Below are 14,237 nucleotides of genomic sequence, written 5' to 3' on the forward strand. Positions count from 1 at the left end.
GGGCGGAAACACAGCGCAGTGCATGCTGGGTAACCTGGCATACAGGAAGAAAACGACGAAGCCCAGTCTGTCTTACGAACCTGCTCCTCTGTGCCTCCCCCACCGCGGATACACGGAGATATAAAGGACCAAATCACTGCTTGACCAGTTTATCAGGTGAGCATCTTGCGGTTTCCGCGCTGTGCGGCTTGTAGTTCACTTAACTGTTTTTCTTCCGCGTCAAAAAAAGGAGGCAACAATGCGTCGCCGCTTCCCTTAAGCAGAAGTAATTTATTGAAATCGGTGTGATGCTAACACACCCCGGCTAGCCGACACCGTTAGTCTGAAAAATGTAACACCGATCGACACAGACTATGTTATGTGTAATAATCCTTCACTTAATTCACGACTTCTTCTTTCTATGAGGAGAGACGCTGGTTCCTCGCAATTTGGCTACTTCTTTTTTTTTTTTCCTGCAGACTAGTGCAGTGTTAGCTAACACAGGGAGGGGTGTGTTAGAGGAAAAAAAAATCCAGGAAATGCCGAAACAGACAGCAGACAGTCAAATAAGGGGAAGGGGTTGACAGACACAAATTAGGCAAACGATACTTACAACTGTTGTGTTAGCTAGCTGCCGTTTTGTCGCCGATACTGTTATGACACATTTTGTTTAGCCCGCAAGATTTGTGTCTTTATCAATCAAACCGCTTTTTTTTTTTTGCTCTTTTTAGAAACTGAACCTTAAAAATGAGTTAATCTTTCGTATCTGATCGATCCTGGACGAGTGGTAAACAGTGGTTTCTGAGGCAGGGGAGACTAAATTAGCAAGGGATACACAGTTCCCCACGACACCCACCACCGGCTCTGCTAGCTAGCTTCAGCCGCGCCGTCTCTCATCCCTGGCCGTCTGATTGAAGCCCCAGTGATCGCATTAACATCGGCGGCTTGAACTTGATTTGTTTGGAGGCTTGAGCCCACCGAAGTAGGACTGTGAGCAAGGTTAGAGCTCACCGCCATTGCTTTGACCTACTTCTGCCTCTGCGACAAAGAAGAAATGATGTGTGTGTTGTTTTATTCGTGCAAACACATGGAAATGGTTGCACATATACTGCTGGACTGACTCCTTCATGTCTGGATGTCTGCACCCCAGCCCCCCCCCCAAAAAAAAGGCAGAGAGGCACAAACCCTAACCTACTTCACTGCCCCTGCATGCTGATGGTGCTTTATGCAGAATATTTCAGCCATTTCTCCACAGAAGTAGGTCTGTGAATGCAGTCAGCAGTGTAGGTGGAGAAAATGTAATCCACGTAAAAATTATTCTTTCCATAGACTAGGGGCAGATGCTGGATTAGCACCTCCACAGCAGCCCAAGACCCACAGGTGCCTCTGTCCACAATAATTTTAATATTATTCATGATATTAACTATGATGGGTTCTCCTTCTTGTAGGTCTGGTCTTATAGAGATTTACAACTGTAATTGTTTGATAGCTATACTCATTAGGGCCTGAGCACCGAACAGTGAGAGGACCCTATTAAAAGTGTAGTGTCTATTTTCATATATATTCATCTCAGCTCTAGTGCATTTATTAGGCACTGTTTTCAGGTGTAGATTTGGATCTCCAGTGAGTTTTCAGTGAAAGAATTTAAATATTTATGTTGGACTCGACTTAAAAGTAAATGACAGTTATCGTGTTCATTGTGATTGACGAAGCAGTGCAGCAGAGCACCTTGATGTGTTTTTACTTTTGGACAAAAATGGAGCTCTATGGCTCTGAGGATTAAGATATATCAGGCTTTGGACACACACTCTAGTTTAAAAAGGTTGCAGTAGACTTCCTCCACCTCTGAAGTTGTGGTTAAGCCCAACTTTTACCCATCTTGGCTTTTTATAGTACGCAAATCTAAGGAAAATGTTATGGCAGGCACGATTTCCTGTCCTGAGTCATCATGGCTATATCTGCCCTCACGTCTCTGGAAATTTGTTTCTTCTCCCTTGAGAGTGGACTTTCCTTGGTGGTCAGCACTTGGCTTGAACATATGTGGTCACATTACTTTAGTGGACTTTAGGAAATGTTCTCAAGCATTTAAACTGATATGGCAGGACATCCAGTACACAGTGCAGTTAGTAATTTACAGTTCCTTTTCAAAGCAACAGTTACATCTAGGTGTTTGTTTTTAAGTGTCTATTACACTGGTGCACTTACACCTTTAGGGGCCACTCCCTTCCTGTATCGCTGGTGAGTCAATTCTCAGCTGAGAGCAGGAAACGTAACAGCTGAACTTTGGTAGCTGCAGGTGTACTGTAACTGTAGCTGTGTAGCTGCATGTAGGCCAAGGGTAGCAAGAGTGTGTGTCCTGCTATGATCTAATTTATCTCTAAGACTCATGGAGAAGTTAATTTACAGCCCTGTCTGAATGAGTGAGGCAGAACAAAGGGAAGTTGGGACGTTTTAAAGTGGAGCTGTCATATGTGCTGTCAGAGTAGTACTTCATCTTTAAGAGTTATTGGATGTTTTGTCTTTTGTTTTCAAAACTGACAAGTCATCGCCCCTCCTGGAGTAGTTTCAGCAAACATTTTAGGGTTTAAGTACAGTGCCACTGATACTCCTGCCTATTGATATGATTTCAGTTAATAGCTTCCGGGGCTGACATAATATATAACCTACCCCACCATGCTTTAAGGCACCATTATACTGGCAACAACAACATGATTAACATGGGCCTCAGGGTGTGTCTGAGTCACATAATAGCATAATGCAATTTTAGCAACTTTTCCAACTTGCCATAAACAAAAACCTCAAGGAAGAGTCGCATTTCCTTCCGGTTTTAACTTGATAGGACACAAAATACCACCATAACCCTAACCCTGTATTGTTTGAAATGTTTTGATACTATTGCCAATATGATACCTGAGATTTGATAACCATTTTTTGATTACTTGTTGTGTGAAAGCTCTTAAATTATTCTAAATCCAAATCTATCTAATCTAACAATAAGTAAACAAGGTTATGAATCAGGCACCAAAAGCTGGTAAATATCTTGTTTTGACTGAGAATCAAAAGATTTCAGTTAACAATGATACAAAACAGAGAAAAGCAGCAAATCCTCCCACTTGAGAGGCTGTAACTGGGAAATATTTGGTGTTATGAGTCATTTGACCAATCAAAGCTGGGGTTTGATAACTGGCCCCACACAGTATAGCCTACATAGTGTATCTATATATATATATAAACTCTTTTCCCTCGATTTTCATAACTTTTTAGCCTGTAGCTTGAACTGTCACAGCCAAAGATGTTCAGCAGTCTCAGTCATTAGATCTGTACAGACTTAGTTCAGGGCCTCTGTAGTGAAAGTGAGACAGTGGCAGCTGGTTTATCTCGTGGACTCATTAGTGAGAGTGGTCTGTGTAGCTCCGTTCATCGTCAGCCAGGTGTAAGTACCTGAGACTGGAGACACACTCAGCCACACAGATGAAGGCAGCGTCAGATTACGGCCGTTTTGTGTAATGTTGACCTTCCTCATTAGGTGTGTCTGAGTACTTCAGGTGTAAAAAATGATGCTATATTTGGACTGAAGTTAGTTAATCATGTACTTGAATGGGTAAGTTAGGAGTATCGATTTGCATGTTGGTACACATTTCTCACTGCTTTGCTGTTAACAGATTTAGTCCTGTCTGTAATGTTTTTGCTGTACAACCACCTCCTAGGTTTGGTCTATTGGTCCTGCCCTTAAATTTAGAAATTTTTTCGTTGTGAAATACACAAGCATGTTCAACTGACATAGCTGGGATGACAGGGCAGGTCTGCACTCTTCACAAAGTCAGCAGTGACTGGTAACGATCTACATAGCTTTACTCAGCAAGTCCTGACCTGCTCAACAACAAATCCCACTCTTCATCCTTTTTTGTTATTCAACCACTCCTCAGCTGGAATTCAGTGACTTCCCTACAGGGCTGGCAAAGGAGGCCTTGAAATTTCCACCTATACACATTTGCATTTTTTTGCTCCATGTATTCAGATTAAGGGGGATTTGGTCTGTGTGGATAATGTGGCACAATGGGATTCAATGTAAATAAATTGGACTAAGTTGGACTGTTGGAGTTCTAAGTGAATTTCAGTGCAGTCCTTCATCTTCTGTGATTACTGCGTTCTTGCATGTTTTTTTTTTTTTTTTTTTTTTGGTTTGTTTTTTGCGTGTAACGGCTTCCTTAAACTTCTTTGTCATTCACAATAGTAAACAGAATATCTTTGTGTGTTTGACTGTTGGTTGGACAAAACAACATTTTAAGGTGTCACCTCGGATTGTGGTAAATTATAACAGGCAAATTACATTTTATAGACAAAACAATCAATATATTAAGTTAGAAAATTGTACAATGTTTGTTACAATAACAATTATTATATAATTATTATAGCAATTATATAATAATTGCATATGAGGTGTGTAATGAGTGAGAGCATTATATGTTGTTTACATGCGATTGCTGGCAGTTACACACATTGTTTCAAGCCTTGTAGGACTAAATCAACCAACTGCAAATGTGCCCAGGATTCAGAGCACCACTGTTGTTATCCTAGTAGCTAAATTTTAATTGCAGTGATTGCCTTCATCTTGTGTCCCAGGAGTAAATGAGTCCTCCAATTAGAAGGCTAGAACAGAAAGTACCACTGTGCCTTGATAATTAAAAACAGCTGATCAAAACGGACACAAACACCATTACAATTATTAAAAACTGGAAAAGCTTTTTTGTCTGGTTTGGTCTGTGGATATGATCACAAAGTCTATATTTTGTTGCGATAGATAAAATACTTTATTAATCCCTTGAGGAAATTCAGAAAGTTCAAAAAGAGAAAGTTCAGCAGCTGAGCTATAATGTGAAATAAATTACATCTGTTTTTAGGGTTTCAAAAAATTTAATTGAACCTTGTGTAAAATTTGCTAGATAAGGATGCCCTTGTTCAGTGTAAGAGCCTTTTGAAATCACAGGTCAAAGGGTTACAGATATAACTATGATGCTTGGAGTCTGCTCTTCCTGTTTTCACCTGTCTCAATCCTTTTCTCCACCTGACAGGTATGGCAGAGTTGGCGAGTCTGGTGCAGCGGCTGGAGGTGGCGGTGGGCCGTCTGGAGGCCATGTCAGGCCCCGGAGGCAGCGCCGGAGATTCTGCTGGAGGAGGTAGTCATCAAGTGTCATTATTATGCAACAATCACTCTAAACGTCACATGAATATAAGATGTCTGGTGATAATGTTGATACCAAAGTTGAGTCTAAGGTTGAGGCTGGATTTACAATCAAATCAGATAAACATGTCAATGGAAAGCGTAAATGCCAGATAGGAAAAAGCATCCTTTTTTCTTTTTTTTTTTTTTAAATCAGATTTTAGACTGTCCTTCCTCATGAAGCAGATCACTGGCTGCACAAAATAATTTGGTTTTGATGGTGGCATTTTTTTCCCCATTTACTGTAAAACATCTGAGCATGTAGTGATGCTTGGAAATCTGAATAAAAAGCCCTTACTTTCCTGTGCCTGTGATTCATTTTTCAACTGTACTTTTGTTTTGTTTAATTTGGGGTTATTTATTACGATAGTGTAACTTCCCCATACATTTTATTGCTTTAACTAATTTTTTTTAACTTTTTCTTTTCAGTTCATTTTGTTTAATTTTCCCACATCAATGCCTCTTTTTAAAATGTTTAAATGCATTTGTATCTCCGTTTTTATCTTTGCAGCTGTTTCTGTGTTCGTTGAGGCTTTTGACGAGATCGTCAGCGGTCCTTTGGCCCAGTACGTCTCCCTCAGCCAGCAGATAGGGGGCGATGTGCAGAAACACGTAAGTCCATTCTAGACACAAAATGGTATTAAATGTGCCAGTTAAATAAAGCCGCCTGTCATTTGTATTCATCAAGCTCTCTCTACCAGTGAGATGACTTTCTTTTTTTTTTTTTTTTTTTGGAATTCCCTCTCTTGTCCTACCAGGCAGAAATGATGAAGCAGGCATTCTCCATTCAGAGACAACTCCTCATGGCAGCCTCGTCCTCCCAGAAGCCCTCTGATGTGAGTTTAACACACTTGGTACTTGCTAAGTCAGTTGATGCCTCAGTTAAGTAAACAGCTCACTGATCGATCGGTTTCAATGGTCTGCACAATTCATCAGGTTTGCCTCCTGTCCTACATCCCTGCAGCCCTCTCACTCCTCTGTTGTTTCCCCTCATTTCCTGCCTCAATGTATTCACATTTAAACATCTGCAGACTCACTGGATAGATTGACTATTAAAGCTGCATGTATGGTTGACGCAAGAGTTAATGAGAGTCCCACTGTTGATAATCTACAGAGTAGGTTTTGATAAATAGTTCAGTGTCAGATTTTGCCTGTTGATATCAACACAGCAACACTAGATGGATGTTTTATTGTGTACCAGCCTTATCATGCTGAAATGACTCAAAGTGGACTTTTCTACAAAATTTGGTTCAGCTCTGATACCAAATAATGCTACTGCCAGAAATACATATATATAGTTTTGTTTTAAGGGCTTGAAGAATCATTGAATAGTTTTCTGAAAACATTTTCAATGACACTGAATGATTTGCCAAAGGCATTTTTTACTCGTCTCTGTAAATTACTATCAGGTGTGTTCAAACACAAGATGCTTTTAATAGTAAATGTTTAATGTGTGAATTAAAGCCATAGAGTTGATCACGTTGTGCATTAACACAACAGTAACAGAAGCAGAGAGTGCAGGAGTGCTCACATGGGACTAATCTTAAAACAAGACTTGGTATCGGTGGTTTTGGTTATTAATTCACCCAGTTCAACTAATCGTATTCCCATGATGATGATAATAATAACAATATAAAATAGTAACAGTGGCTCCACATGCATAACTGGAGTTACTTCTATATCCCACATTGTCATGTGACTGAACAGGAGACCTTTTAATTTGTATCAGTGTTTTTTGTTTTTTTTTTTTTGTCACTGCACAAAAGTGACTCTTAACTTGCTCAAATCTACCATTTGACAGAAAAGTTCTTGAAATCTGAAAACTTGTGTCGTCTTTTTCCCGTTCAGGCAGTTTTGACGACTCTCATGCAGCCGGTGTCCAAAGCGATTCAGCAGGTGCAGGCGTTCCGCGAGCAGAACCGCACCTCGCCGCATTTCAACCACCTCTCCGCCGTCAGCGAGAGCGTGCCTGCCCTCGGATGGGTCGCCATGGTGAGACTGGGGATGGGAGTGCTTAATCGGCAGGAAGGGAAACTTTTTAGCAATTTGGTTTGTGTGTTAGAGTGAGTGATTCTGTGTGTATGTGTATTTGTGCTTTGTTTGTATGTGTGTGGTTGGATAAATGAGTGTGTAATGGCGGGAAACAAGCCTCTCTTTGATTCTGTCATCACTGACCGGTCAGTGACAGTTTCTTGGCTGACACACAGACGCCGGCAACAGAGCTGCGCTGTTTAGATGATTAACTCTTTTTTGTTGTTTTTTTTGACTCTTATGAATAATGCAGCAGCTTTTCAAATTCACATAATAGATTCATTCTTTGCACACCCACGCTGCACCTCCTCATAAACTTGTGAACTGAATTTATTACATTTACCACTCATTTGCTGCTGTAGTTTACAATTTAAAGGAGAAGTTTGACACTTATTTTCTTTGCTGCCAAGAGTTGGATGAGAAGACTGATAACACACTCACGTTTGTGCACTATATATGAAGCTACAGTCAGGAGGCAATATGCTTAAGTCGGCATAAAGACTGGAAACAGGGGAAAACAGCTTGGCCTGCCTCAAGTTCAGACTGTGCTTATAGATGCATCTAAAGCTCTGAAATTAAAACAATAGTTTATGGAAATAGGCTTAATTGTTTTCTTGCTGAGAGTAAGAAAAGAAGATTGATGCTGCTCTAATATTGATGCATTAGGGAGCTGGAGCCAGCAGATAATTAGCTTAGCTTAGCATAAAGACTGGAAACAAGGGCAAACGACTATCCTGGCTCTGTCCAAAGGTAACAAAATCTGCCAACCAGTACCTTTAAATCTCACTAATTAACATGTTACATCTCATGTCTTTAATACAGACAAACACTGAAGTGTAAAGGTGGATTTTGTTACCTTTTTGCCCGTGTCAGGCTAGCTGTTTCCTCCAACTTCCAGTCTTTATGCTAAGCTAAGCTGAGCTAACTGACTGCTGGGTGTAGCTTCATATTTACTGTACAGATATGAGCGTGGTAACAGTCTTCTCATCTCATGCTCAGCAAGTAAACAAATAAGCGTATTTCTCAATGTCAAACTATTCCTTTAACCTCAGTGTAGACATGAATCAATTATTATTTCTTTGTCCCAGGCTCCTAAACCATGCCCTTATGTTAAAGAGATGCAGGATGCCGCCATGTTCTACACTAACCGTGTGCTCAAGGAATACAAGGAGAAGTGAGTAAAGCTTCTGTTTCCTATTGTCTGCGGCAGTAAAGCTGTCCACACACTAATTTTAGAATTAACACAGTACATGTCTGGAGGGACTCCTTTTGCAATTTGTTCTTATTTTTTTAGGAACTGCGTCATTTTGTTTTTGAAACACATCTGATGAATGTAAGGGATCACAGGAACTTTCAAATGCACCCAAGCTGTTTGCAGGGCCCATCTGTCTTTCATCCTTTTCTTCCTTCAGGCTCTTTTTAAGTTGTACTATCCAACAGTTCTACTGAGTCAGCACCGCCACACAACATGCTGACGCATGCTGGGGGTAGACTTCCCGCATTTAGACCTGAAGTCAAAGCTTTTGTGTTTTTCAGCAGATCTGAGGCACAATCAAGTTAGAAGTTACTCAGAGTAAAATCAGCATGTTTGTGCTGAACAGTTGCACAAAAACACAGGCCTGTATTCAAATCTGACGGTTAGCTCTCTGCAGAGTTGAATGCAAAACATTAATCCTGTATCCAAATACAAGTTGGCTTAGTAGTTCATTTGAGTAAGAACGTGTTAGACATATATATGTTGTAAATGTCTAATTCTGTTTCAGTGTGTGGATGAGCTCATGTATTGTGTGTTTTCCTGTGGGATAGAGACATGAAAAGGAAGAATAAATTGCTAGAGGGGAAAAATAAACATAAAAAAACAAAGATTTGAATGTAAAAAGGTGATCAACAGACGACCCTGCTTCCTTCCCCAACAGGAACAAGACACATGTGGACTGGGTGAAGGCCTATGTCTCCATCTGGACTGAGCTGCAAAACTACATCAAAAAGCACCACACCACCGGACTGAGCTGGAGCAAGAGTGTGAGAATTTATCAATTTATAAATCTTCCAAGGAGAAAACTGAGGAGTAAAAGTTTTTTGTTGAAAGTGAAGAATAAGATACATTTGAAAAGCAACTGACTCCAACTTATAGTGAAGAATAACCTTTAGGAGCAGTTCTAAAGTGATCGCATGAATAATCACACGAATGTGACAAGGACTCAGTACACAAAGATTTACTCAGAGAATTCTTGTTCAGAAATGTACGATATCTAAGTTTACAAATAGATACAATAATGGGAAGTTGTCTGAAATTGAGTCAATAAAAAAAACTGAAGCATGAAAGAAATTTCTGTGCTGGTAGACGAGACACATCAGAGAAATCATGTAATAACAGGATTTTGGTTCCACATTGAACAGTTCAGACGTGGAAAGTGACTGTAAAGACAAAGTCAGCTTCATTTTTGTTTCCTCATAAATCCAAATAATAAAAATGCCATAACATTTTTTCAAATGTTCAAACCAAAGACAAATAATAGTCTAAAATCAGAGCTGCAACAACTAGTCAATTTACTTATTAGTTGATCAACAGAAAATTAATTGCCAACTATTTTGATAATATAACATCTGTCTTTAAGTAAAACACAACATCTGTTGTTTGTGACTTTTCCTGAACAGTTGTTTAAAAATGTTTGACTTGTGCTGTGACATTAGATGGTTTCAGTGACATTTGATTTGCTGTGCACCTTAGGGTCCCATAGCTTCAGCAACTGCAGCTCCTCCCAGTGCTCCTGCTGGTGGATGTCCTCCCCCACCTCCACCTGGACCTCCTCCTCCCCCCATGGACCTGAGCGCATCCTCTGGCGGCGGCGGCGGTGATGATCGTAACGCTTTGTTCGCCTCCATCAACAAGGGAGCTGACATCACCAAGGGTAGGTCATAGGGATGGGGCAACATATTGCACGTCGTGTAAAAAACACTCAAAATAAATTGATCGTGATGAATTTCGTTAATTTTTAATATCCTCACGAATGACTTGAAAATACTGTCTACCTCACGAACATACGGCCCTATGTTCATTTATTTTCAATTCCCTCCTCGACCTCTCCAGGCCTGAAGCATGTGAGTGACGACCAGAAGACCCATAAGAATCCTAACCTGAGGGCTCAGGGTGCTTCAGTGCGTACCGGACCCAAACCCTTCTCTTCCTCCGCCCCCCGACCTGCTGCCTCTGCTACCCCGACCCGCACTCTGCCCCCTGTGTTGGAGCTTGACGGGAAGAAGTGGAAAGTGGTAAGTTGTTGGACCACTGCCTCTACAAAGTTGAATGAGAAATCGCAGCCGATTCAACTCCAAACTAGAGCCAAGTTTATTCTGAATTGTAGTTACGTTATCCCCGTGAGAGGAAAAGCAATGGAAAAAAGGAGAGGGCCATATCAAAACATGTGGACAATGTTGTTGCTTTTAGCTGGAATGATTTGTTTATGCAACAAGAGGAGAGAACTGCCAGAATGAGTCAGTCAGCCAGAATTACTTAAAAGAATTGTTGCTATTTAAAGCAAGCTTTTATTAAGTAACTTCAGTGTTGAACCCTGTTTTAAACTCATACTGTCTCATCAGCTCTTGGCCTTGTGCTTGAACTCTTTTAATCTCTTGTTCACTTTTTTTTTTTTTTTCTTGTCCCCTGTAGGAGAACCAGGAGGACAAGCAGGACCTGGTGATCAGTGATACTGAGCTGAAGCAAGTGGTTTATGGTTTCAAGTGTAACAAGAGCACCCTGCAGGTCAAGGGCAAAATCAACTCCATTATTTTAGGTAAGACATGAGCAGTACACAAATAAAATACTGGGAAAAAAGTGACTAAATGTGTGCATATACAGTGGGGTCCAAAAGTCTAAGGCCACTGGTCTGAGAGATTTGGACCCCACTGTAAGTTGTCAGCAGTTGCTTATGTGTTTGAATGGCCCTGCTCCTGCACATGTAGTGTGTAGCCCACTCATTCAATAAAAATGGACAAAAATTAAATACCAATACAAAAAATTGGAGAAAAGATGAGTGATTTGAGGGTAGAACAGGTTGTGTTTATTTTTCAAATATCAACTCATGCCAGTTACATGACATGCCGTACAAGCTTCAGTCCTCTAAATACAACATGTTTGTTTTTCTCCATTAGACAACTGTAAGAAAATGGGCCTGGTGTTTGATGATGTCGTGGGCATCGTAGAGATCATCAACTGCAGAGACGTCAAGATCCAGGTGTGTACAAGATGCAGTATTATTATATTGGTTATTATTATTATTATTATTGTTATTTGGATTCTGTCATTGCATTTCATGATATCACCCAAATATTTCTATATGAATGAACATTAATGCACTTTTCATGACTACCTGCTTTATATTCATGTAATTGTAGTTTTAAAATCTGTTGCTTTTTTTGAAATATACCCAGGTCATGGGTAAGGTGCCCACCATCTCCATCAACAAGACGGACGGTTGCCATGTTTACCTGAGCCAAGATTCCCTGAACTGCGAGATAGTCAGCGCCAAGAGCTCGGAGATGAACATCCTGGTACCCAACAAAGACGGCGAATTCGTGAGTATCCACTCAGGAAGGAAAAGTGATCATAGGATTTGCATTACGCCTGCTGCTTTGTTATTGGTCTCTGTAGCTACTTTGCCAATTAGGCTGTAAAAATAGATCAAGTTGCAGAATCAGACTTAATTAATTGAATAAGCTGGTTTTACAACCTCTGTTTAAAGCAAAAAGAGTAATTCAGACATAAAAACATGTTAAATTACCATCACATTTACACTCAAGGCACTTTAATGTTTAAATCATGATGACAACCTTATTAAGTGAAACCTGTGAAATTTCTCACCTTCAACATGGCAAAAGTCTGAATCAAATGCCGTCAATTAACTTAAAGGCCAGAGCAATTTATACATTCTCATCATGTGGTAAACCTTTCTGTGTTTCATATCTACAGTTATTGTCAAAAAAAAAACATTTTTAGGGGATTAGCAGTGAGAAGACAGAGCTCTCACTGCTTGGTTTCAACAGTTAAATGAAATCAGAAATATTATGTATTTCATATCTGAAAATGAGTTTACACATAAAATAAATATTTCAATTTGTTTTTTTCCTCTCTCTTAGACGGAGATTCCTGTTCCTGAGCAGTTCAAGACCGTCTGGGACGGCCAGAAGCTTGTTACCACAGCAACAGAGATCGCTGGATAGACAGGGGGCAGCAAATGAAACGGCCGCCCCTCTTCGACACCATCCCCACCCCTTTTTTTTGCAATCGCCTACCTGACTGATCGACCACCCCACCAGCTAACTCTCACACTGTAGACTGAGATTCGGACCTCATGCGTTATATCTCCCTCCCTTCTTCCTTATCAGCCAATCACAGCTTAAGCTGTCCCTTCCATAAGCCAATGAGAGGACTGCTCGCTTTACCTGGAGCACATCCTCCAGCCAATCAGCAGGGAGCAGCTTGTCATTCAAATTGGGTTTCCCTGTGAGCCAGTGAGCACTTTTCAAAAAAAAAAAAAAAAAGTTCATGAGTTTTGCCAATAGCTGGGATGCTCTGTATGGTATTTTTATCTGTCTGGATAATGCTAAGCTCAATTGAACATGTAGAATAGCCAACATGGTTCCTTTGCAACAAAAGCACTGCAGCCAGGAGGGCCTGGTGTTTGTTTTCTGTTTCATTATATGCAAGTCACTGGTGAAGCACCTGTCAAACAAAGACCTTTTACATTACAGAGGGTAATGGCATCCATATCACCTCCACTGTAAAATTATTAACATTCATAGTGTATAATGACATGTGAAGATTTGTCAGCACTCTGAGAGCACATAAATAGGAGTAAAAACAAGTTGCGTGCAGAAACCACTATTTCACATCATGGAACTCCTCATCTAGATGATATTGGTGCAATTAAAATAGCAGGAAAAATTACAACTCCATGTGCTTTCCCTTAAATCCACACATAGGACATTCCTGAGTGTTAAAAACATTCCATATAAGGAGGCATGTAAGAAAAAGTTTGCGGTGAAGAGCATAGAGATGTTGACACAAAGTGGAGGAGACAGAAAGTGATGCACAAAAGAGACTGAAAGACATAATCATTGATTGTTGTTGAAGGCTTCACCGCCACATCAGTCTCTAGGTTGGAAATATCAGCTGTTATCATCTGTATAGATATGGATAATTACTATAGTCTTAAATATTAGCCCTCATCATCATCATCTCTCCACTCGCTCCTAGCCTTGTCTGCACTCTTCGGTTACCTTCAGCTTTTGTAGCTGTGAAGCTCTTTGCTGAATTTTTTTTTTTTATATTGTCTCTTTTTTTCTTTTACCTCTTTACATTTTGGGTCCAAAATCAGATCTGCTCATTAGTACTGGAGAAATCATTAAAAATGTTGCAATAAAATGAATGTATTCTGGTCTGTCTTTATTGGATTCAACATGTAATATGTACAGATGCAAATTATGTACATTAGACTGTTAACACAAAATTTTATTATTAAAAACCATGACCTCATTAGGAGACTTGACACTGAACATAACATTTGAGAGTCTAGCATCAGTAGTACAACAGTGGACTAACACAAATTAGCTGCTAAAATTAATGGCGTCAGAAAACGGCATCGACAAGTGATTAGTGCAAAATGAAAGTATGATGTGCTCTCTGCAGCCTGCTCTTGTTGTTAAGCTTCAATTTAATCTTAACTTGCATCATGTTGCTCTTGAAACAGTTTGTTTCCTTCCAGGTATTGCAGCCTGACACTACAATTTACTGCAAATTAACCAACTGGATTCCAGCAGCATTAAAAGTGTGTTTAGCGCAAATAAGGCAGCAGGTTTGCGTTGAACCACTCTCTGGTGAACTGGAGGTGGTCTCCCTCACTTGCCAGGAAAACCAGCTTTTTAGCCTTGTCCATCGCTGCCAGGCCCAGACGATCCTGAACAGAGACACACAGACTTCAGACTCTCAGAAACCTCACTGTCCAAA

At 40.2% G+C, this 14,237-nt stretch overlaps 2 protein-coding genes across 3 annotated transcripts in view; one reads left to right on the top strand and one right to left on the bottom strand.

The window, feature by feature from the left end:
- cap1 (CAP, adenylate cyclase-associated protein 1 (yeast)) lies at positions 1–13,659 on the top strand. The gene is made up of 13 exons (XM_071499227.1): positions 1–156; positions 5,052–5,156; positions 5,712–5,812; positions 5,959–6,036; positions 7,049–7,192; positions 8,320–8,405; positions 9,148–9,253; positions 9,963–10,143; positions 10,323–10,504; positions 10,902–11,025; positions 11,384–11,466; positions 11,663–11,806; positions 12,368–13,659. The coding sequence occupies exons 2-13, from the start codon at positions 5,054–5,056 to the stop codon at positions 12,449–12,451; spliced, it is 1,416 nt and encodes a 471-aa protein (XP_071355328.1). The 5' UTR covers positions 1–156; positions 5,052–5,053; the 3' UTR covers positions 12,452–13,659.
- ppt1 (palmitoyl-protein thioesterase 1 (ceroid-lipofuscinosis, neuronal 1, infantile)) overlaps positions 13,656–14,237 on the bottom strand; it is a 27,664-nt gene continuing 27,082 nt past the window's right edge. For both annotated transcript variants that reach the window (XM_071499231.1, XM_071499230.1), the window contains exon 10: positions 13,656–14,187. In XM_071499231.1, coding sequence (XP_071355332.1) covers positions 14,065–14,187 — 123 coding nt within the window. In that variant the 3' untranslated portion in view covers positions 13,656–14,064. The remainder of the gene's footprint in view (positions 14,188–14,237) is intronic.

Source organism: Trachinotus anak, unplaced genomic scaffold (assembly GCF_046630095.1).
Source record: "Trachinotus anak isolate AG129_WGS33_773 ecotype Australia unplaced genomic scaffold, CSIRO_AGI_Tana_v1 ptg000016l, whole genome shotgun sequence".
Classification (NCBI taxonomy): domain Eukaryota; kingdom Metazoa; phylum Chordata; class Actinopteri; order Carangiformes; family Carangidae; genus Trachinotus; species Trachinotus anak.